We start from the raw sequence: 26,519 nt of genomic DNA on the forward strand, positions 1-26,519 counted from the left end.
AAGTGTTATGATAACTGATTGACACAAGTTGAGCAAAAAACAGAAATACTGCAAATCATTTCACATTCTCTCCTCTTCTGGTCTAAGGTTTTTTTGTGAGACATACAGCATTTTCTGGCCTGTTATGAACAATCTGCTGGGTTTCTCGGAGTACCATTGCGAGTAGTCCAAAGCTTGTATTTAGAAAAGATGCATAAATAGCCTGTAATTCATATCCCTGTTCCGTTTTCCTGGATTGAAAGTACTAGACCTCTAGTTGATGCTTACTTGCAATTGCATCTAAAATCAAGAATAAGGAACATTGAAAGACAGCAAATTGTATACATAAAGCATCTCATTATTCCCCATAGAAAATTCTAAATCAACTAAGTATAGTTTGTTATTTCTGAAATGGAGCTATCAATGCTTATATTTATTTGATTTTACTGCTTCCACCACTAAAAAACATTGACAGCACCACACCAATGGCTTTGTTTATTTACATGGTACATCGAGTCATCACAAAATTCAATGTAAATGTATTCTTGAAATTATCAATGTTACTAAACCTTGTCTAATCTACTATTGCAAGTAAATACATGTCTATTATTGTAAGTAATCAGCTTGTCTAACCTGCAATATAAGCGTAGGGAGGTCAACATTAGGGTCACCACAAGCAATATCATATCTGACAAAAATGAACTGTATCTTTTCTATTAAGGAAAGATTCTGCAAATATGACAAAATGACTGCAGAATCACAAATGCAGCTCCAGATACATATAGGTCTAATACATTTGTAGAAATAGGCCAGCAGTTACAGTGACATGCACACACATTTGTCTTCAGAGTAATGCAGGGAATGCTACAAGAAAGGCCATCACTTCATAATGTTGTGGCACATGTCTATGTTGATAGCATATAACAGGCCATAAAGCTAGTACACTGAGGGTTTAGTTAACTCCAAGTTAGTAATAAATCATTTCTTTGAAAAGAAAATATACATGTTTTGAAAAGAGTAAGACGACAAGAAAAACATTCTAAATTTTGGGCATTCTGCAAGTGGACAGGGAATGTTTCAAACAGCAATTAGCATTCTTGCTTCCTACATTGTCCTTCCCCGTCTGAAATCTGGATTGAGGGAAGTGGCAGGTGACCTACCTGTCCTTGGGCTTGGTGAAACATTTAAATGGCCAATTAATGGCATGACGACTGAAGCAAAAATGGACAATTCATTTCCACCATCTGATATTAATACCTTAGAATTTCAATGACAAAAAGAGGAGGGATTTTGTGGTGAAGTGGTAGTGACCTTACTTTTGGGCCAGGAGGCCCCAATTCACCCATCTGCTCTAGAAGTCATTAACCTGAACGGGTTGGCTAAAAGTTTGTTTTAAAAAGGATAATTACTAAACTAAAAAGAGACTGCCCAATTCACCCATCTGCTCTAGAAGTCATTAACCTGAACGGGTTGGCTAAAAGTTTGTTTTAAAAAGGATAATTACTAAACTAAAAAGAGACTGCCCAATTCACCCATCTGCTCTAGAAGTCATTAGCCTGAACGGGTTGGCTAAAAGTTTGTTTTAAAAAGGATAATTACTAAACTAAAAAGAGACTGCTGCGACTACCTGACCAAGGTGAGCAAAGGTCATAAAACCTTCAGTAAATAAGGATTAGTCCGAGTTGAAATTAATATTATCATAAAAAAAGGCACCAAAACTCATATCTATATGCCAGTTGATTCACATCTCTCTGCGTGAAAGTCTGTCTTTCTGAATACTCCACAGACAATGAGTAGGTTCAGGAATATACAAATGTACCTGTATTAGCAGCTGCTTCTGGGCAACAGAGCACAGACAATGGAGAAAGGAATTGTAAATAAGAACTGAAAGGTACTCTCTCTGCCTGCTATTCTCACAATTTCAGAATTCAGTGCCCAGTGAAAAAGACAACTTGATAAAACCACTATTTAGTAAGAAATTGAGGTTATCTGCAAGCTTTTCATTGAACTTTGCAGTGACTCTTTGTACCAAATGATTAAACAGAACCATTGGTATGGTGGTGTCAATGCTTTTTAGTGGTGGAAGCAGTAAATCAAATAAACTTTAAAGGAAACAGGCCAACTGATACACTGTTGGGACTCTGATTTCACCTTTCTAACTTACAGGGTCTAAAAAGAACTTTAAACTGTAACTACCCTTACCACCATTACTACTTAATTTCAAATAAATTAAAACATTTTGTTTCTCTTAAGTATAAAAGGATTTCTTTTCACAACTAATTTAGCAGTTAATAAAATGGGAAGAAACTGGAAAGTTGAAAGACTATTTTGCAATGTAGTATGACAAAACTAATTTGTCTGTGGGTACTGTTATTTGTAGTAAATGGACATCAAAAGATTCATATGTATTAATGCTGCTGAATCTACTGTCATGGACTGCAGCAATTCACCATCACCTTCTGAAAGACAATTAGGAATGTGCAAAAAATGTAGACCTAGCCAACGACACCCACAACTCCATGAAAAAAATAACAGTAATGTTTGAAGCGAAAGTATGTACATGGTAGGTACTGAATTTGCAATTTGTGGAAGACGCATAGAAGCATTGAGTAGAAAGAGTATACAAGGAGGCCATTTGGCCCATTATACTCTACAACCTCTTTGAAAGAATTATCTAATTAGCCTGTCTTTCTTGCTCTTTCCTCAGAGCTCATTTTTTTGTGTTCAATTATTCAGCAATTTTCTTTTAAAAGTTACAACTGAATCTACTTTCATCATCCTTTCAGGCAATGTGCTACATCTTAATTTTCTGTGGAAATGAAATTTTCTCACCTCTCTGGTTTTGTTGTCACTAATAACACATTCACATTTAATTGTGTAAACACAGACACCAGAAAATGCTGTCAGAATTGAAGAAAATGATGGCAAATGCTGATAATTGGACCATTTGTTCACCAGTAAAATCTGGGACACAAAATAATCAGTTTCTCTGTGATCCTGTCAAAGTCTTATAAGTAATATGAAATGTGATGTGCACAAACCATCTTCAGCTCAACCTATATTCAACCTTGGCTTGATGTTCATTGCCTGTTCAGTGGTTCTATCCAATCTAACCATTTTCAAGGATTGCTATAGCATTCATGGACAATCCCTTTCCATTTGTTGCTCTTACTGCACTGTAACTAAAGATCTAGTTCACATTCTCTTTGGAACCTCCTTTAAAATAGATGCAAGTCACAGCACTCCTCAGTAGCAAACAATTAAATAAATAAAGGAAACCAGATCCAAAAGTGGCTGATGCAGCCATGGCATTGAAAGATTCAGATGACATCACAATGACTAACTTGTAACTTTCACCTGAACCTAAACAGAAAATTCCTGTTGCAAAATTGTATATACGTACACAGCTGACATACAGGCACACTGGCAGTGAAGAATCCGGGAAGTAATCAAGTCAAGTTTGCTGGGCAACGTTGCATGTTATCATGAAGGCAACATAAATCATATGGCATCTGCAAATACTTTGCTTTGACTATATAATGCTCTTTATTTTGCAGAAAATATAGACTAAAGAAAATACAAAAAAACTGCAAGTGAATTTGGTGGCAAGAATGCACTTCAGCACTTATGTGGGATTTTACATAATGCTCAATTCTTGCTTTTGTTGTTTGGACATCATGTAAACTCATTACTTAATATCCTGCAGCATCATATTAGGCATTTAACTAATTAACTATGCCTTTTCTATTAAAGTATCACAATCAGAAATGGATTTTGCAGCTGGCTAAAGCATCTGCTAGAGTAGCTATCATTATCATCAAATGTATGTAAAAAACATTCTGAATTGTGCTTTACATGTGTGAACATAATAAAACACAGATCCACTTGGGTCTTCAAATTCATCACTACCTGTTGCATGCTACAAAACTTATTCATGCAAAGAATTTCAACCAATGACTCTGAAATTAGACCTCAATTGTTCCCCAGGTCAACTCTACCGAAGTTTATGGGTATTCTAAATCACTAGTATTACTCAGTGGTCAATACAGCTCACTAACTTTGACTTTGCTCTATTTTAACTACATTTCTCTTACTGTTATCTTTTTCTGCACCATCCAAGGTTTACTCACTGGACAAGGCTGAAAAAAAAGTATAGACGAATGTAAGACATTAGAAATTATTGAGTGTGAGTCTAATGTATTTACCTCAGTGCTTGTCCCTAGTAACAAAAGGATAACATCATAATGTTCCTTTCGGGTGCATAGTAAGCAAGGGCATACAGATCCAAAGGGTACGGAAGAAAAAAATACTAGACAGAACCATACAAATTCCATCGCATGGGGTATACATGAGGCAAGGTCTACATTAGCAAAATCAACATGATTTGAAGTTAGAGAGTCCATTCAGCAGTCCAAAAATGGCATGGAAGAAGCTGCTCTTGAACCGGTTTGTGCGTGTGTTCAAGCTTCTGCTTGACCAAAAGAGGTTGTCCGAGTGCATTGCTGGGCTGCAATGGGTCTTTGATGATGTTGGCAGCCTTTCCACAGCAATGTGCTGTGCAAATGGAGTCCATGGATGGAAGGCTGGCTTCGGTGATGGTCTGAGCTTTGCACAACAACCTTCTGTAGTGTCGTACAGTCCTGGGCAGAGGAGTTGCCATACCAGGCCATTATGCATCCGGACAGTACGCTTTCACTCGTGCATCTGTAGAAGTTAGTGCAGGACGTTTTGGACATGCCAAATATCCTGATCTGCCTTAGGAAGAAGTGTTGTTGTACCTTCTTGACCACTGCATCCACATGAGAAGTCCAGGGCAACTTGTCGGTTTTTGTCACTCCTAGGAACTTGAAGCTGTCACCCCCTCAACCTCAGCACTGTTGCTATAGATGGGGACACGTTCTCCTCCCTTCTTTCTGATTGCACCACGTCACCAGGACCTCTATCTCCTTTCTGTATTGACTCGCTATTGTTTGATATCTGTCCTACCACAGTGGCGTCGTCCACAAACTTGTTAGATGGCATTTGTTCAGAATTTGGCAACATTGTCATTGGGAGTACAGTAGGGGGCTGAGAAATACATCCTTGGGGCATCCAGCGTTGAGTGCTATCGTAGATAGGGTACAGTTGTCTATCTTCACTGACTGTGGTCTGTTGGTCAGGAAGCTGAGGATCCAATTGCAGAGGGTGGAGCCTCGACATCAATCTCAGATTTTGAGATCAGTCTGAAGGGGTTAATGGTGTTAAAGGGGGAGCTGTTGTTGATAGCAGGAATCTGGTGTAGGTGAGTTTGTTGTCCAGATGTTGCAGGCCTATGGAAACGGCATCCGCTGTGGACCTGTTAAGTCGGTTGGCAAATTGTAAAGGATCGAAGCTGGGTATTTGAAATGCAAAATTTGTTTTCTTACAAAGGATGATGAAAATATGGAATTTAATGTGCCAAGTTGCTGCTGTGTTGGATAGATTCAAATGCCTACAGCTGCAACCGAGAGGTTTTTACACCCTGAAGATATCAAGGTGGTAAATGGAGTTTAGGTTTGATTAACATGATTAAACAGAATGGGGGGGCGGGGGGGTGGGGAATAGGTTTAAGGGGCTGAATTGTCTACTTCCATCCCTATGCTATACTTATTAAAGGTACAATAAATTCAGCTTCCTCATGTTTTCGGATCATGAATTCAATGTCTCAATGGTCATGTTTTAATCTCTTCTCTATATTGTAGGTATTAATCTTCAATTCCTTTTGCAGTATGCAATTTAGTTTATAAACAACTTACAATTAAGGCTGCTCTTGCGAGTGACACTCACATTTTGTACAGGAATAAGAAAACAAAATGATTATACTTCACCATTTCTTCAGGTTGCTCGACTGAGTTTATCAGACACGATTAGCTTTTCCTAATTCTTGTTGGCTGTACTTTGTATAAGTATTAATTTTATCAATTTACACATGCTCCAGAGGCATATCAGCAAAAACTGTTAGATAATGGGGCATGTGGTAACCCATTTTATTCCCTTCTCCTTTTTGAAAAGGCTAAGTTACATTAGAAACCCTGCATTCTGCTGGCAAAGGGTCCATATCCAGGGATGATATAGTAGTCAGACCACTCTGAATTCCTTTATCTGGAAATATCATGGGTTCATGCTTTTCTCATTGTGAGGTCTACCAGTTTTTCAGCACTACTTTCTTATCTATAGTAATCTTGTTCTATCTAACTAATCTTGTGCTCTTTCAGTCTCACTGCAACCATTTTCTGTGAAGAATACTCAATTAGTATTTCCACCACACCCCTACCCTCCATAACACAGTTTTCTCTGTTTATATCTAGCCAGCCCCATCCTACTTTTAGCTGGCCTTGTACATTTTATTTTTATAACATTTTCTACTGTTTCTATTTTTGCCACCCTTCTTCTTCATATTTTCTTCATTTAATATTTTTGACAGTACACTACATTAGGCAAAAAAGCAATGCACTGATCAGTTTCCAACAAAATGGCCAGTTCTTATGAAATTCCACAATACTGCAAAGCACAGCTAATTTACCTAACTGATGTGAAGGGCCCTGCGTTTATGGAAGACATAGCACTCATCTACATTTCGATGTGTTGGGATGATACCCTTCCCTTGGAAGGTCATTAATGAACCAGTTGGGTTTCTATGACAATGTGACAGCTTTTATTGTGTTTTTTTATTGATGAAGGTTTACAAATTGTGATGATTTAAAATTCAATTTCTCAGCACAGCATTGAGGCTTGAATTCCAAATTACTAGACTACCATATCTGGGAACAGATTTTTACCTCCAGATTTTATCTACAATAATTGTATAATCAAAATAGCTGATGTAACTACTCATAAAAAAAGGAATTTATTTAACAATCAAAAATGAATTAACAGCATTTAAATTGAAAGTCTTTAAAAGTAGGTTTTAGAATATTGGTTTATTTTGGATCCAGGATCTAACCCTATATTGTAATGTTCTTTTACTTGAAAGATTGCACTATTTAGGAGTATCTAATCTTGGCTGGCCAATGTCTGGAAAGTACATCACCCAGAGAAAGGCATGTCAGAGAAGGAAAGGGATGTGAGGAACTCTCACCTGCTTTCTAGCAGCTGGCTAAAAATTTACTTCAAAACTAAGGGCAGGAATATCAATGTACCCTCCTTTCTAAGAATAGCGTACTTTACAAAACTTGGAGTGGGAGAAAGAACCAGAAAAATCAAAATGAAGAACTAAAATAACCATACTAATTTTTGTAAATAAGTTTGATTATAAGCAATAAGTAAGTAAAATATTTTCATTTCATTCTCTATTCTGGGGTTTGATTTTTGTGTCAAATAATCAGCAGCAATGTTTCAATGAGGAAAAAAAGCATGAGGGTTAAGAGATAATTGTTTGGTGTGACAGGATAATGATTGGTTTAAAAGATGCAGTAAAATGTGCAGTTTTTAATAGATGCTAAGTACAGTCAATGTTGCCGAGCACAAAGAAATACATTTTCCTGCACATGCATGAGTGGAGTCATTGCACTTGACTTCAGTTTGTTTCACTTAGGCCTTCCTCTCTTCAAATTTAATTTTATAGTAAAGTGCAAGTTGAATCAAGTGCTGCTGACAATATTTTTTCTAAAGTCAATTGCACACTTAAAAAGAACTTTAATGGAAAAATAATGTAATGAACCACTGTAACCAGAATAGTGATACACTTTACAGTTATAAATAGATTGTACTTGGTACAGAAAGCCTTTACCATTGTCATCAAACAACTGTTGTAACAAAGTCTATCACAGGTGAAAAACTGGTCTTTAAGAAATACAATAAAGAATATTATTGGCAATGTTAATTACATTAGAAGCAGACTACTGGAGCAATAGCAACATCCCTACCTCTGGATGAAAAGGTCTGTATTCAAATCCAGCGTGCCCTGACATGTGTTATCATATATTTCAATAGTTTGAGTAAAAGTAACTGTCTGTGGGAGGGTTCTTGTGGCGCAGTGGCAGTGTCCCTACCTCTGGGCCAGAAGACCTGGGTTCAAGACCCATTTGTTGCAGAGGTGTGTCATAATATCCCTGAACAGCTTAATTAAAAATACCTACAATGCATTAGAATTTAGACATACTGTGAGAATACAAACTGAAGGCAAGTTTTCAAATTCCACGATAAACAATCTTTGGCTTACAATTTTTCAAAAAAATGAATGGTTTTAAAGAATTTTTGTAACTTAGACAGACAAGCTTCCATTCCCTAAAATTGGTCTTTGTGAACTAGATTGTTCTGATGTAAATCATAGCTTCCAATTAGGAACGCTACAGGCAGTTTTACCAGAAAATTATGTTACCAGAAGGACAATGATTTTTTAAAATGTGTTTCCTGTGGCAAGGACTTGTCAGAACTGTGGGTTCCTGTAATAACTACAGGTTCCTTGTAATGTCATGAGAGACAAGTGGTATTAATTTGAATAGGGAATCAAATTAACTCTTTCTAGCCCAGGGGCCAGATTTTTAACTGGGCTGTTAAGAACCACGTAAAAGTTGACAGCAATCAAAAGGCCTGATTTTGAAGGTTATTGCTGCTGTGCTTTCCTACACGGGAAAACATAAGCCCTGAGCTCCTTTACACATTTACACAAGACTGTCACTTAAAACATTAGGGCTAGAGATTCCACAGTGGATGCAATCAAGAATCAAGGTAAAAATTCTGCTTGAAACTTTAGCTTTATTTGAGCACAGTTGCAGAGCAACTTTCCATTCAAGGATAATTAAAAACATAAAATCTTTTATGAATTATATCGACCAGGCAATATAATTGAATGCATTTATATATTAATTTTGAATAAAAAAATCTTTGTTGGTGTATTCAAGAGGGTAAACCTGGCACAAGTTAATAAATGCATGTGAAAATAGTTTTATCTAAAAATAACCATTTTTAATAAATATCTAGTCCATCCAGTCGTGACTTATTTTTAAATAATTTAAAATTGTTTTTAAAAATTATCATGAATTATTAGACAGTTTTTCCCATATACACTAGTCAGTTTCTCAGTATTTTAAATATCTGGGAATTACAACTTTTCAACTGTGCATAGTGTGTCTAAGATACTGTAGAATCTGAAGAATCCCCTTGAATGGCCATAACAGGTGAAACCAACAGAAAGCCTTAGAGCTTATTTTGCCCACAGCGTGGCCAATTTTGAGAATGAGATGGCTTCCACAGCACTATCTTTAAAGCATTTTTAAATAAAGTTGAAACTCAAATTTACACACAACCTAACTTGCTTAAAATTTTACTAGCTGGTCAAACATTAAAGACCCAAACTCGCGCAAATTCCAGGTCACAATGTGGGAAATCACACATGGAAGGTGAAGTACCAGCATTTCAATACGGAGAAGTGGAAGGTAATGGACCATATTCTCTGTTGTCTCTGAAATGTTAAAACGCAAATTTTCACTGTATGCTCCAATCTTAAACTAGTGACCAAAGATTTTTTTCAGAATTCTTCTAGAATAATGAAAGGACAAGCATGAATGTACAGAATCCAACTGATGAATGATGACACAAGGATAGAACAACAGATACTTAAAGCAGATTACGATAAATTTGGTTTTATCATTCATTAGCATTTACACTCTGTATTTAGACAACTAACAAGAGATGAGGGGAGTAAAGCCTAAGTTTTATCTGTTCTGATTTTGAATGGCAATGTTTATCAAAGCAAAAAAGTGCAAAAATATTGACTTGCTCCACCATTCCATACTTCAAAGCTAGGAGTAACTATAGCACATCTGCTCATTTTCAAGCATTACATTGGAAATTTCACACCAAAGAGGTATAACAATAGAGCAATGTACTATTTTGTGCAGCCTAGTGAACTGCACAAGAAGGTTAGAAACAAATCTAATTTTATTTGAATAATTATACTCGATTCATGAACTGGGAGGGAATGCCTATCATACGGAGGCAGTGAAAGATGCAGCTAAGATTGGATAGGCAGGGGAGGGCAAGAAGTTTGAGTGTATTGTTCACCATTAGAAGGCAAAACACACCACAGCTGACCTCATTCTCTCTTCATTCAATGTTCCCAGAAGCATATTTACACAAACTCATCTAGGTGAAATCCCTGGATGGCTGTTAGCATTGGAACTATCAGATCTTGAGAGATTTGATGGGATCTCAAATAAGATCAAACACCAGAAGTATTAAACATATCTTCTTGATTTCAATGGTTCAGCTACTTATTAGGAAAACTTTGTGAATCTAGTGCAACTCATGGAATCTACTCCTCCGCACTATCTTCTTTATTTATGTGCATTCATTGCTCGGAAGATAATCCCACTCCTAAACTGCTTTATATTTGCCAGAGTGGGCTCTGTGCCATTCCCTAACCAAGTCTTTTCATTTTAATATGGCAAGGCCATTGGGCTGGATTTTCACCCTGAAGTCAGGTAACAGAAGTTGAGGAATTTCCCAGTTTGGCCTGTCTTTTCTGTGAAGAATCCAGGGACCCGGGTTCAATGCCAGCCTCAGGTAACTGTCTGTGTGGAGTTTGCACATTCTCCCCGTGTCTGTGTGGGTTTTCTCAGGTTTCCTCCCACAGTCCAAAGATGTGCAAGCTAGGTGGATCGGCCATGCTAAATTGCCCATAGTGTTCAGGGTTGTGTGGGTTATAGTGGGATGGGTCTGGGTGGATGCTTCAAGGGGCAGTGTGGACTTGTTGGGACGAAGGGCCTGTTTCTACACTAGAGGGAACCTACTCTAATCTAGAAAAGGTAGGACTTCTATTTTAGGGTGGCAGTGCGAACCAGGGGTCATGCCCACCGTTCCCAGAAAGCGTTTGGAGACAGCCATAGAAGCTGCTGGGTGCAAATGGTGGCTGTTCAAAGGGCCCATCCTGATGCTCTTGGATTTCATGCTACTCGCCCCGCACAATCTCCATGCTCCTTCCATGTCAACTTATGTCATACCACCAAACTCTGTAGCTTCTCTTACTTCTGAGGCCATCCAAAGGCATTCCTTGCCCATTCACCCAGTAGACACTATACGGAACCAATTCAGCTTACAGTAATAACATCACATATGAAAAGACTTGTAAGAAGTTATTGCTAACTTTTATGAAAAAATCTGACACTTTTCTAAGCTTGTAATAAAAGCAATCAAACTGACTGTCAACAGGCCCCCATAGGGGAAACTGCAAGGGCTTCACACGTCGTGTAAATAAACATTGAGCAATTGAGAATTATGTTTTAGAAATGAAATAATATTTTCCCATGGGTACAGCTGTTTCAATGTATTAATGAATGGCTGCTACATCTTCCAAGCTTTATTATACATACTTGTCTCACTGGATTCCCCAAGTCTAAATGTAGAAAATCTCAAGGTGCTTCACAGGAGTATTATCAGATGGAATTTGATAAACAGATGGATAAGGATCATATTAAAGGAACAGAAGTAAAATTATGAAGAGGCATAGGGCCAGAAATCCAGAGTATAGTACCTAACTAGCACGAGGCCTAGCTTTTAAAGGAGTGGTAAAAGAAACTGATTAGCAACAAACCACAGTTGATGGAACACAGAAATTCAGAGCAAGGTGGGAAGAGGTTAACAAGATAAAAATGAGGCAAAAATATGGTGGGATTTTAACATAAAGACGAGAATTTTCAACTTAAGATACTGCCGAACAGACAGCACCAGGATGACAGGTGATTTTGACTGAGAATGAGATAGAGACATGTTGGAACACAACAACACCAGGATAACACAAAAGCAGCTCAGGGGTCAATGATCATAATAACTGAACTATTTAGTTGATGTTTGTATCTTATTTTATATTTTTAACAAAACAAAATTAAGAAAATAAAAGCCGAGACAGTTGCTATCCATTTTATTGCAATTAATTTTTCCAACAGTACATCTCCAAAAAAAAATAAAAACATAATTGTGGTCACTAACGTAACTCAGGTGTTGGAATCTTCATTTTCTGAATGGAAAACTACAACTTTGAAATTGTAATTTTGTAAAAGTAAAAATATTCTATGCTAGCATAAGGCTTTTCTTAAATTTGGAAACCTAATTCAATCTTCTAACATCAAGGAAGCAAGTATCTGGACCTCCATTAACTGAGTTACATTACAAAGCTTGAAGTTGAACACCGGATATCTTAAGAATCCCATAAGAGGAACATATACAATATTTCTTACAGCTGCTTACAGAGCCCACAATAAAAACCTGTATGTTCAGATTTCTCTAAACCGACCACCCTTTCTATAACAGGATTTTTAACAATGAGGTAACCATATTGTTGCACATCAATATTGGAACCAAATCCATTCCTCAGAAATAGCTAACTAATTAAAAGCTGGTGAGGTCTAAATAATTAATCTCCTTAACTTGTATTGATTTGACACTTTTGTGGTGGGGGATTACTGCTACTAAATTAAAACAGCTTCCTACAGTCACTGTAATTGAGGCAAATCTGAGACATAGGAGTGAAACAAAATATACTTCAAAACTAAAATTATTGGCACTTCGAACATTTGATTTATTTTATGGTTTTGAAACGCAGAGCTTAAGGTGCCCTTGGAGAGAAGAAAAGGAAACAGAACAAGACAAGCACTAAGACAGTCTTGAAAATGCCGAGTGAGTCATGGAAACTCGAACAGATTAATATCAATGATAGAGGTAGTTTTCTACCACCCTAATTATTTGCTTGACTATACATTCCAACCACTGTAAAACAAGAGTCAATATAAAAAATGTCTGTATTCAAATTAACAGTGGGATACAAGAACAAACCAGTTATTTCTCCAGGACTTTAAATACAATTATACTCTGTATTTTTCAATGTGAATCATATTTGTGATCATTTTCAGAATTTGTGTTCTTTTAAAGTCTGAACATACACAGCATGAATTTGGATTTTAGTTTAGGACATTGTTTATTGCCAGCATCACCAATAGGGTGATGTAGTGTCTGGCATGCTCAGAAAGAGCATGATCAAGCTGTGCAGTGTGCGTGTTTATGTGTGTATTGAGTAAGTTTTGTGACGGCATGTTGTGTGCATTGAGGATGGATGATCAGCATCAGATGACAGTCAGGGGTGATGTGGAGCCTGAAGGCTGCGTCGCAACACGATAGTGTTACTGTTGCCATTTGCACATGCACAGACAACAGGGGCCAACTTTGCTAGCCATCTTAGAGTTGACTCTGTTAACTCAAACAATTGGAACATTTTGGGCAGCACATATCACAAATTTTTAAAAAATTATCTTAGCCTACAAAGTTGTCTGGCACAAGCCAAGAAACTTAGTCATATTTTGTGATTCTAAAAATCTATTTGGCCAATTAATTCCGTTGTGATGATATGTGCCTTTAAGGGGTATTTGTTCTGTCCTGTTTCTCTTGAATAGGAGTGTTGTAAACCTGGTGCAGAGGTGTTTGCTCTATGGAAAGCACAGTAAATAACTTTAGGTTCTTTTTAAAACAGACGAAAAAAAGGAGTGGGTGGAGTCAAGCTCACACAGACTCAGGCTGTTAATTTTGCTTTCACTCGTTAAAGTTGGCGGTTCTGAAGTTGAAGCTGCTAGATACCACTCTCTGTCACTGTAAAATGCTGGCGTTCTCTCCTTGCTGCTACATTAATTTTCTCGGTGTTTCTTTGCCTGGATATCAAGTGAGGGACATCTGAATTTGCCTTGGCCAATGGTATGTTTATGGGATGCTGCTATATTAGAACAGTTGATGAGTAGTAGTCAAAATACACATGATTTTATTAAGTTTTTTGATAGCATTAAAGTTGTGCCAATTTTTCTTTTCTGTTTGTATTTTAACTGTGGTTTAAGAATAAAATGTGTTTTACTTGAAGTCTAGTAGTTTGATCAATTAAATTAAATCTGGAACACAGCACCTTATACTTGCCTTGAAATAAGATGAAAGTTTGGGTCTAAGCTATCTCCTTGATTTATTTTGAAGGGCTTTGGTCTGGTCCACAGCATCATGCTGGATCTTTCAAAAGGCAATCTAGTTAGTCCCATTCTTTCTTCATAGTCCCAAAAATTCTGTTCCTTCAAATACTTATCCAAATTCCCTTTGAAAGTCAATGCTAAGCTTCTGTCTACCTCCCTAGTTGTCAGTGATTTCAAATCCTAACGATTTGTTATGTATTATTCTATCTAATCATTTTTCAGGATTAAAACATATCTATAAAAACTTATAGATTTTGGTGATTTTGGTGATCTAAGGAGAACAACTTGAGACTATTTCTGTAACTATATTCCTTCATCCTTAAAACTATTCCAAAAAGTCTTTTCAGCAGCCTCTTGAAAACTTTCATGTCCTTCCTTATACGTGCATTTCAGAATGAATTATAGCACTGTAGTCAGCTATCAGACTGAAATCTTAAATACTTTAATAACTATTGTTTGAGGTTGTCCTGTCTTCAAAAATGTGTGCACAAATAATACACATCTCCTTGAGCCTTCTTTAAATGTATCCCAGTTAACAAGCATCATTTCTCTTCATCCTTGCTATCATGATGTATTATCTTACAATTTTCTGCACTATACTATATCTGCCATATGCCTGCCTGTTGCACCAGCTTGCTCTGATCCCTGCAATCTATAGCTATTTTTCTCAATATAGCATGAACTTGGAAGAGTAACAATCTTCAAATTATGCCAATAATATTACATTTTTCTGCTTATCCTGTTAAACCCTCCTCTCAAAGTAGCATTTACACTTTTCAGATTTAGAAACTATTTCAGCAGCCCTATTTACTATTAAAATACAACAGTTCAAGAGTTTTGTGGAACGGTCAAAATGTAGTATTAAAATCAAAGTGTGCATATCTTCTAAAATTGAATACTTTGAAGTAACAAAAATTATTATGGGGTAAATATTTCAGCTTATATCATGAAAAGAAGAAATGAGTGCATGAAAATCACATAGTCATAGAGTAATACAGCATGGAAACAAGGCCCTTCAGCCCAAACTGGCCCATACTGACCATGGTGACCACTCAGCTAGTTCCAACTGCCCACATTTGGTCCAGTTCCCTCTAAACTCTTCCCATCCATGTATCTATCCAAATGTTTTTAAATGTTGCTATTGTACCTGCTTCAACCACTTTCTCTGGTAGCCCATTCCATATATGCCACTCTCTGCGTGAAAAGTTGCCCCTCAAGTCCTTCTTAAGTCCACCCTCTCTCACCTTAAACCAATGCCCTCTAATTTTCAATTTCCTATCCCTAGGAAAAAGATTATATGCATTCATTCTACATATGCCCTTCATGATTTTATACACCTCAATAAGGTCACCTCTCATCTCCAATGTTCCAAGGTATAAAGTCTCATCCTGGCCAACCTCTCCCCATAACTCAGGCCTACTCGACTTGGCAACGTCCCATAAGTCTTCTTTGCACACTTTCAGATGGCTAGGTTGTATCAGGTCAAGGAGGCGGGGATGAGATTCAGGGGTGGTCATGGGATGAGGCCAGGGATGGGGAGATTTTGAAACTGGTAAAGTCCTGATATAGAACATTGGGTTGCAGGCTCCTGAAGAGGAATATGAGGTGCCTCCAGTTTGTGGGTAGCATCATTGTGACACTGGTGGAGGCCCAGGATGGACATGTCGTCCAGGGAGTGGGAGGGGGAGGGTGAGTTGAAATGGCTAGTGATTGGAAGGTGCTGTCGTGTGTTGCAAACAGAGTGCAGGTGCTCCACAAAACGGTCTCCAAGCCACTGTTTGTAGAGGAGGCCACATCAGCAGCAGAGGCTATAACAGACCATATTGATGGATGTGCAGGTGAATCTCTGATGTGAAAGGTTTGTTTGGTGTCTGGGATGGAGGTGAGGGGGCAGATGTAGCACTTCCAGCAACTGCAAGGAAAGGTGCCGGGGATGGTTGGGCTAGTGGGGAGTGGAAGAGGGAGTCGCAAACAGAGTGGTTCCTAAAATAGGCAGGCTAGGCTACACCTCCTCTCACCCACCTTCCCGCAAGAATGCGATCACCCACGTTCAATTCCTCCATGTCTCCTCCTGAGATGGGGCATTCCACTCCTGAACATCCCTGATGTCATCTTCTTTCAAGGACCGCAACTCCCCCCTTTGGTGGTCAAAAATGCTCTCGACCACATCTCTTGCATTTCCCGCACCTCTACCCTCACATCCCTTCCGTGCAACAAAAACAAAGAGAGAATCCCCCTCACATATCACCCAACTAACCTCCATATTCAACGTATCATTCTCCGCCACCTGCAATCCGACCTCACATCGAAGTCATATTTCCCTCCCACACACTTTCTGCCTTTTGTCGGGACCACTGTCTCTGCGACTCCCTTGTCCGTTTCACACTAGCCCCAACCTCCCCCGGCACCTTTCCCTGTAACCGCCTACACCTGCCCCCACACTTCCCTGCTCACCTCCATCCCAGGCACCAAACCTTTCACATCAAACAAAGGTTCACGTGCATGTCTGTCAATGTGGTCTATTGTGGGGGATGAGTTCTCCCCTACATCAGTGAGACTAAGCAAAGGCTTGGAGACCACTTTGTCGAGCACCTGCGCTCTGTTAGTGACAAACGACAACACCTTCTGGTTGCGAACCATTTAACTGTCCCTCCCACTCCCCGGGCAACATGTCCATCCTGGGCCTCCACTAGTGTCACAACGATGCCACCAAAAACTGGATGAGCAGCACCTCATTTTCTGCCTTGGCGGCCTACAACTCAATGGTCTAAATGTGGACTTTACCAGTTTCAGAATCTTCCCATCTCCAGCCTCATCCCATGGCCAACTCTCCCTTTCATTCCCACCTCCTTGACCTCACACAACCTGTCCATCTTCTCTCCCAAATATCCGCTCCTCCCACCTCACTAATTCCTACCACTGCCTACCTGCACTCACCTTTCATCATCATCCCACCTATATTTACTAGCTCCACCCCTTCTCTCTCTTTTTATTTCAGATTCCCTTCCCCTTCCCCATTTCTGAAGAAGTGTCCCGAACCGAAACATCAACTTTTCTACTCCTCTGATGCTGCCTGGCCAGCTTAGTTCCTCCAGCTCCAAACTGTGTTATCTTCATCCATCACCCTCTGCTTTCTACCATGAAGCCAATTTTGAGTCTAATTAGCTAGGTCCCTGTGAATCCCATGCGACCTACCCTTAATGGCTAGCCTGCCATGCGGGGCCTTGTCAAAGGCCTCACTAAAGTCATACAGACCACATCCACTGCCCTATCCTCATCTATGCTCTTGGTTATCTCTTTGAGAAACTCAGAAAGATTTGTCAGATAGGACCTCCTGCATACAAATTCATGGTACCTATTCCTATTCAGACCTTGACTATCCAAATGTTGGTGGATCCTGTCTCTCAGTATCCTCTCCAATAACATGCCTCCCAGATTTGGACCCAATGATCAGCAAGATTCATTGTTTGAGCAAGAATACTGAAAGAAAATAGTTTGAGGGAATTTGTTTAGCAGCATTTCATTCATATTACTTCGAAGACTTTTAAATGCTGAATGTGCAGGAAAATATATTTCTAAAACCAATGAACTCAGTTGAAATAAACAGAAAATTGAGTAAAGTAATGAGCAAGTTAATAGTAAGACAAGGAGAAGAATCAGCCAGCCAAAGAATAGGTCTCACTAGTACAAATACAGGAAAAGGTGCCAAATGAATAAGAGAGAGCTTGCATGCACTATACAATAGTAAAACAAAAGCTTTCAGTACCACAACAAGACGGCAGTGAGAGAAGTGGTAAACCTTATAATGGCAGCAAGTAGTCTTGAAACTGACAATAGCCATAAGACAATACAAATTCAGAAGAACTATTTCTGCTCAGACATGAGCAAATGTCCTCCCCAAAAATATTGCAATTAAAATCAAAAGATTTACAAAGTCGATTAATAATTTAATCACATTCTAATCATTATTATTCAAAACATCTCTCTTGGACAGAGTCATCAATTTGTGGAATTAAGTTTGAAATGAAGCAATTTGGTATTGTTATGTGAAGAATCCAAGCATCTAAACTAATCATGGAATCCAGTCAGTTTCATGACAATGTTAAGCTCTAGGGTGTTGATAGTGGAAGAGTCAGCAATGGTGATGCCACTGAATGTCAGGGGAGACGATTAGATTCTCTCTTGTTAGAGGTGGTCCTTGCCTGGCACTTACATAGCAAGTAACATTTGTACCACATAGGGACGCCTGCATTATCTGAGAATTTATGAATGGTGCTGCAAATTGTGGAATCATCAGCTAACACTAATTCTGACCTTATGACAGAAAGAAGGCCATTGATGGAGTAGCTGAAGATGGTTGGGCCTAGAACAGTATTCTAAAGTGCTTGGAGTGAGACGATTGACCTTAAATAAACACAACCATCTTCGCTCATGCTAGTTATGACTCCATCTGACGGATCGTTTCCTGTGCAACATCATGTTTATCAAGTAACTGAGTTTGTTTCCTTCAAACCCATGGCATGGCACAGTTGCTGCGACTTTTGTGCCCACTTATCAAATGGGAAATCCAACACAAATGCAAAGAAGTACAGATGATGATGGTAACTGAAACAAATGGCTTTCATCTTAAAAAAGGGAAGTACATCTCCCTGCCAACTAGTTTTTGTATTCCTTCCCATTTGAATGTCAACTGCTTTTCAACAGACATGTTATTATAATTAGGTTGAAAAGTAAGAAGTATGCAGTGAAAGAATTTTCTGCAACTTCCTCCTTACTTGTTGTCTACTTCACAGTTTGGAATATTTGCTTGGAAATCAAATTAAAATGTTGTAACTTGACCATCAAATATTCTCAGCTAGGTTTCCAATGTTGTATCTCTGCAGGTGGTCTGCAGTATCTAAAAGGAAGAAATTGCTGTCAGGGGACAGAAGATTTCACCATGATGAGCATTCTGGGGCATGAAAGCAAGAGCTAAGAGTCCAGCAGCATTGCAAATGCATGATGGGAGAAAGATAGAAGGTGGAACATGGAGTGTGGGAATGTTGGGAGAAACAGTCATGTGGTCATATCCCTGGGAATGACATTTAGATGGGCCTGATAGGAGGGATATGGCAGCACTTGGATAGAGGTCCCAGGTTTTGGGATCATTGGTGAGAGAGAAGTCCAGAGAGATATGGCTGCCGAGAACAGAGGTTCACTAGGTATGTTTGAAAGTGGAAACAGTGGCAGGGAAATGAAATAATTGCATGGTGAGTGGAAGGTGGTAAAAGCCTATGAGTACCTGAGATGCTTTACACCCCAAGAAAATGCAGCCTCAGTCGAAAGCAGCAGCAAAAGTGGACATCACAGCAAAGTCACAGCAGAGGCAAATTATTGCTTGGAAATAAGAAAACGCTGCTGTCAATCACAAAGAAGTTTGAAACAGGAAGAAACTTATAGCCAACTTTTATTTTCCACTATTACAGAATGTGGGTATCAATGACCAGGCCTGCATTATTGCTTATCTCTAATTGCTTTTGAGAAGATAGCGGTGAGCTGTCTTGAACCATTGCATCCATTTGGTGTGAGTATTAGGGAGAACGTTCCAAGGTTTTGTCCCAGCGAAGGTAAGGAACGGCAAAATATTTCCAAGTCAGAATTGTGAGTCATTTGGGGGGGGGGATCTTGTAATAGGTGGTATTTCCACGTGTTGCTGCCCTTGTCCTTCTGGATGATAATGGCTGTGGGTTTGGAATGTGCTATCTAAGGAGCTTGGTGAATTTCTTCAGTACATCTTGTAGACTGTACACACTGCTGATACTGTGATAATAAACAAGATCCAATCTTAATCTAAAGAAGGGTCCAGACCCGAAATATCAGCTTTCCTGCTCCTCTAATACTGCTTGGCCTGTGTTCATTCATCTTCACATCCTGTAATTTCAGATTCTCCAGCATTGGCAGTTCCCACTATCTCCAATCTTAAACGGTTGCCAAGTCCATTTTTAAATCCCAAATAAATATTCTATAATTCTAGAGTTTCTCTGTCTCATATACCTCTCAGACTCACTGCTACTGAACAGTATATGTCCAATATTAAGGTCTCATTATTATAACTGACAGTGTACCTGATCCAAGGTAATTACAGATCACCAGCATCCAGTGCAAAATGAGGGGCTTGCAAATAAAGCTCTCATGATCTTGCACTTTTTGTACAATCAGTTGTAAAGGTGAAATTCAGTTTAAATTAATGCAGTTTATTCTGTGGTGAAGCATAAAATATACTTCAATGCCCACTGTAGCAGATGTTTTACTTTTAAAGGCAATAAAGATTTACAGATATGTGTTTATTAGTGAGTCTTGGTAATATCCAAAATACAATATGCTGCTGGCAGAGTTAAATGTTTTCTCTGATCTTCTGTGTTACCTGGCTTTCTGACTGGAAAGGCTTTCAAAATTGTTCAGAGTGATCAAAGTCAGCTTTTTCACCATGCCTCAGGCAGAATGTGACTCAGTTCCATCTACTGGAAACGTATTCTTGACTCCTGCTGGCAGTTTAAACACGTTTGATATATATAAGTTTTTCAAGTTGCTTATTGGTATTTAACAAACAAATTTATATTCAAAATTCAATTGTGTAGAAAGTGATCACCACTATTCACAGTCTGCACGTAAAAATGTTAGATTGATTTAATGTGAAACCTAGTGCGTTTAAAATTTGGATTTTATGGAATAGTTATTGTACTGTTCAACAGTTGCCCTAAAAACTATATCTAATTTTTTTTTTACGGCTGTGTCTTTACCTGCCACTTTTAATATCTGCATTTTTTAATCATCTTTTAATTTAAAAAAAAATCAATAATTTATTGTGTCTCTTTCAATCAAACCTCTTGCTCCAATTTTGAATGTTGTGATATGAGAAGACAGTGGAAAAGTGGTAATGTCATGGACTGGCTGCAATCCAAAGACCCAGGCTAAAGCTCTCAGAGATAGGAATTCAAACACCACAACAGTTGATCGAATTTAATTTTTTATTACTGTGGAATTTACTGGTATTCTGACAATGGTGACCATGACACTACCATCAATCGTCATAAAAATTCATCTGTTCACTTCCTTTAGCGAAGGAAAACTGCCATGTTTACCTGGTCTGGCCACATGTAACTCCAAACCCAGAGCAATATGGTTGACTCTTAATTGTTCTGCGAAATCGTCTAAAAAGCTATTCAGTATAAAGGCAATGACGAATGGGCAACAAATGCCCAGCACTGGAAATCAAATGCCCTGAATGAGCAATTTATCTTTGAGAAGGAGAAAGTCTGAAAAATATAAACCTTACCTTTTCTTATAAGTTGATTCACTTGATTAATTACAATGTTAAGTACAAATTCAGAGGGTAAAGATGGTTGATGGAGCAGACAACATATGTGAACTCATTTTTCATGAGAAGATCCTTGAAATGGGAGGAGGCCTGTGACTGCGCATGTGAAAACACCAAGACTTCTATATCGAGGCCAGCAAATGCTGATCTGTACTGTGCTGCTGTACCATTACTACCACTGTGAATGTATTCTTAACGTACTCAAGCTTCTATTCCTATAAAGTAACTAATGTCCTGTCTTATGCAGCCCTGCAGCCCAACAGCTCCTCCTCCACCAGTTACCCTCACTCCATTCAACACAATTGATACCTCCCCATGCAATATCAGATCTGGCCATTATATTTGGATTTGCTCCCGTTCATAGTCATTATCCCACTGCGTCCCAGTATAAGGGCTCCAATTCCCTCACTTGAGTTTTCCACCTTCCCCGTACAATGTGAATTATCTCTTGATAAGCCCCCTTGACAGGATGGCTTGAGAGGACAGCCATGACCAAGCACCCCACTAGTCCTTGGTTGATGTCTCTATTGCCTTTCAACAGGCTCAGCTGTAATGCTCAGGCTGTTGAACTTGGCCTTTAGGACTTAGCATGGCCCAATCCTTCAAGTGCAACGAAACAAATTCCCAGATCTTGATTGCACCAAGACTCTGAGTGATGCTGGTCGACCCCTAAGATCAGATGATGCCTTTCCCTGAATGTAGCCTCACTCACTGACTGATCACAGTCCCCTTGACTGGACAAAGGACTTTTTCACCTTAGACTTTCAGATAGAACATTTAGTTGAAGAACGTGCAATTTGTTTGCTACATATGCTGCTGGCATATGCTGTAGGTGTGACATGACAGAGTATAGAGCCACACAGCGAAGTGCCCACTCCCTTGTCTAGCTGCCTGGCTTTCTGTCTTCACTAAGAAGCAATTCAATTCTGAAATGTTGTAAGCCTTGAAGTTCTAAAATAAATGACAATATGCTAAAAGGCAAGAAAAGCCTGAGATGTCAGTGTGTACAAAAATTACAAGTAAGAGAAAGCTAAGAATTCAAGCTAACAGCCCTGCATTACAACCTAAGATAATAAAGTGTGAAGCTGGATGAACGCAGCAGGCCAAGCAGCATCTCAGGAGCTCCTGAGATGCTGCTTGGCCTGCTGTGTTCGTCCAGCTTCACACTTTATTATCTTGGATTCTCCAGCATCTGCAGTTCCCATTATCTCTGCATTACAACCTGTTCAGATCCCTGAGGAGCTTTTGTTGTTCTCCCTGGACGCAGGGTGACCTGGCAGGAGCATTGCAATGTGAAGTGTAGGTGAACACCAATGGAGAGAAGTGTTGAAGTATATCCTGAGTTCGTGCAAAATCTGCCACAATCTGCCACAAGTGGTGACGCTGGTGTTTTGCTGCTGCCAAAGGGATCTGTAGACAAAGGATGGAGGCAGCTGCTGCCCAAGGAATGCAATGTAAGATGTTGTTGAATGAACCTGAACCTGAAGTCCAAGACCACAACTGGTGAATTTCACCGCTAGGTAACCACACTGACTTTCAAATCAGGAACTGGTGCTATCTAGTTCCTCACCAGTGCATGACAGAATCACAAACTGCATCTTAATGAGGCAAGATTAGTTGATAAGGAGATGAAAATGCATAAAGTGTTCATTACTTTCTTGCAATAATTTCATCTATTAAAATCTTAAGGAACAAGTCTGCAGTATTTTTCTCAGTGCTGAGAATCAGATTTTTTCATTCTCATCATATTTTCCTAAATTACTTACCATTGCTCATGCCACTTGAGGTTGGGAAAATTCCACCCAATGCCTAACTAGCAGGTGTTACATGTATATAATTACTGCTATATTATGAACTACATCTTCTTATGACAACAGTCTCATGCATTTTAGACCACCTAGATCCAGTCAAGGAAAGAGAAATGGAGGCAGCATGTTTCTACCTCCAAATATCAGAGGTGATATTGGAGGTATTAATAATTAGTTGGGACACAAATGGAATATAATCTGATTCTAAGATGTACACATGGTGATCTGCAGGGATGTATCCCGAGACTAGGTTTTCACTACGTACATCTATGACGTGGATGAAGAAATAAAGCATTGCATATCCATTTTTTAAGATTATATGAAATTTGGAGTATTATGAGAGGAGGGGATGGGATGTCAGGAGGGGTTGCAAATGGATTGAGTGAGTGGACAAAGCTGTGGCAGATGGAAATCAATGAAGTAAGTATGAAGTCAACCACTTTGGATTAAGGAAGACAAATTCTAGTATTTTCATAGTGGTGCTGGGCTGGGAGCAATAACGTGCAAAGGGATTTGGGTATCCAGGTACACCGATAAGTAACAGCTAATGCATAGGACCGAAAGTAATCAAGAGCACGAACGGAGTATTGACCTCTGTATCAGTGGGGCAGAAATATAAAGAGGAGGATTTGATGCTTCAATTGTGCAGAATTGACTGGATGACATTTGGAGTATTGCATATTGTTCTGGGAAATCTCAGGGAAGGCATATTGGCCTTAACGTGTTGGGTGGTGGTGGTGGAAGATGCACTGATTCTCCAATATTGTATTCGGGCTGAAAGGGCTAAACGTTCGAGTAACTTGAGAGACAGCCAAAGTCCACACCAATATTTATGCTCCACTTGAATCTCCTTCTATTTTTCAATCATCTAAATCTACTATTATAACGATCTATTCTCTTCTCCCTCAAAATGCTTGTCTAACTTACCATTTGATGCATCTATACTAGTCTCCATTTGCTTTGGAGGAACAGATCCCAAGGCTTTTCATCAGTGGTGGATTGTCCTTATTTCATAACTGAGAGTATTGTAGACTAATGGATTGTGATTCATTGCCGTTTTTAGTCACCAGTTCGATATTTTTTACACCAGTTGATTACCAGAATGGGAATTTACACAACAACTTAGCAGGAGCATGGTTCTTTACATGCAAAAATAGAAGACATGAACAGGGTAGGCATTAGACCCCTTGAACCTGCTTTGCCATTCAATATGATCATTGCTGATCTTCAAGCTCATTTGCCTAATCTTGCTCTTCCCTCATTTCCCCTGCTCTTTTTAGCCAATACAGCTATATCTACCTCTTTCTTGAAAACATAATGTTTTGGATTCAATCATTTTCTGTGTTAGTGAATTTCATAGGTTGATCATGCTCTGGGTGAAGAAGTTTCTCATTTTCGTCCTAAAAGGTTTCCCCTTGTCCTTAAATTCAAACCCCTGGTACAGGAACATTGGGTACAACCTTCCTGCATCCAACCTGTCTAGTCCTGTTAGAATTTTTATAGGTTTCTGAGATTCCCTTCATCCTTCGAAACTCCAGTGAGTACAATCCTACCAAGTCAATCTCTCCTCATATGTCAGTCCTGTGCTCCCTCAAAAGCAAAACCATCCTTCCTCAGATAAGGAGGCTAAAACTGCGCACAACATTCCAGGTATGGCTTCACCAATGACCTGTATAATTGCAGCAAAATTTCTAGGTGGCAATTCCTATCTACCTGTGTGATCAATGTTCAGTGAATCGATTTTCATGGTTCATTGGGGGAAAAAACCTGGAAGTTCCCTCTTTTTGCCAACTGCCACAAGCTCCAAGATCCTTAACACATACCTGCAGAAAGCCAAGGCTTTGATGTAAGGTCCTATCCAAATGCCTGCACATCTAAAGATTATTTTTCAACATTGTACTCAAGCACTGGCTTAAATTATGTGCCCAAGACCTGGAGTGGGCCTTGAACTGGCAATCATTTTTGTTTCAAAAGGAGGTTTGCACCAATTGAATCAAGCTGGAATTTATAAATGTGAGATCCAACTGTATTTAATCAAACAACAAAAGAAAATGCTTAAAAGAGAAATCAAGGCAAGGCTTTCTTCACAAAACGCCAGAAACATTCAAAAATTTTAAAGTAACAAAGTTTTCAGTGAGAACTAAAAAGTTACAGATAAATATTCAACCCTCTATATCAGGGAGACCAAGCGCAGACTTGGGGACTGATTTGCGGAGCATCCGTGCTTGATATGCTCCAATCAACACCACCTTCCGGTTGCCAGCCATTTCAACTCTCCCTCCCACTCCCTTGGTGACATGTCCATCCTGGGCCTCCTCCACTGTCAAAAAGAGGCCACACATAAACTGGAGGAGCAACATCTTATATTCCACCTCGTGAGCTTACAGCTCAAAAACCTCAATATTGAGTTCACCAGCTTCAAAATCTCCCTACCCCCAGCCTCATCCCATGTCCAGCCCTCCCTCTCATCCCGCCTCCTTGACCTGATACAACCTATCCGTCTTCCTTCTCACCTATCTGCTCCACCCTTCACACTGACCTATCTCTACAACCCCTTACCTTCCCCCAGCCCACCCCCTCCATTTATTTCCAGGCACCCTTCCCTCTCCCCAGTCCGGATGGAAGGTCCAGACCCGAAACATCAACTTTCTTGCTCCTGCTGCTGCCTGATTAGCTGTGCTCCTCCAGCTCCACATTTTATCAACTCTGACTTTTTTCGATCTCCTAAGAACATGGCACCTCATTTCTACTTGATGCCAAAATTTGTGAATAGATTTTACAAATCTTATTCATAACAACTTCAACAGAAAGGAAAATTAACTAAGTACATAAATGGAACAAATCTGCTTGCTTTGCACTCACATCAAAGTCGAGCTTTACCCCACTATGCCTTACTTCTGGTAGTAAAAGAAAAGGACCAGGATCATGAGAGAGATGCAAATCACATTACATATTTTGCTTGTACAAATCATTACTGCAATCATCTTTTGACTAGCACCATCGTAAAATTTAGAATAACAACCTCATTTCACAAATATACTCCAGGCAACATATCAATCAAAAGGAAATTCTAATTATTGAACTGCATTGTAATTGGGCAATTCAGATAATGTTACTGCAGGTTATTTTGATTAGGAGCAACTCACCAATTGGACTTGGGCTTGGACTTCCCTTCCACATAATTCCATGGTTACATGTTGATTTTAGATAAATGGTAAATTTAATGTACTCACCAATCCCACTATGTAGTTTGCCAATATGTTGCAAATTCAAGCCTTTGATCATAAATGGCAGTCCGCTCTTTGGATAGTAGCCCATTGCAAAGCTGTATGCCTATGGGGTGGTTCAGAAAAAAATGAAAATGTATAACTAATGAAGAACTATGCATCCAACGCAAAATAATGTCAGTGCTGGAAA

The 26,519-nt window shown here is 39.1% G+C and overlaps 1 protein-coding gene across 2 annotated transcripts in view; it reads right to left on the reverse strand.

Moving 5' to 3' along the window:
• LOC125456278 (ERI1 exoribonuclease 3-like) overlaps positions 1-26,519 on the reverse strand; it is a 415,443-nt gene that overhangs the window by 238,199 nt on the left and 150,725 nt on the right. For both annotated transcript variants that reach the window (XR_009446099.1, XM_048539283.1), the window contains exon 7: positions 26,336-26,435. Coding sequence is in view for 1 of the 2 variants with exons in the window: in XM_048539283.1 (XP_048395240.1) it covers positions 26,336-26,435 (100 nt within the window). In the remaining variant the exon portion in view is untranslated. The remainder of the gene's footprint in view (positions 1-26,335; positions 26,436-26,519) is intronic.

This window comes from Stegostoma tigrinum, chromosome 8 (genome assembly GCF_030684315.1).
Source record: "Stegostoma tigrinum isolate sSteTig4 chromosome 8, sSteTig4.hap1, whole genome shotgun sequence".
Lineage (NCBI taxonomy): Eukaryota > Metazoa > Chordata > Chondrichthyes > Orectolobiformes > Stegostomatidae > Stegostoma > Stegostoma tigrinum.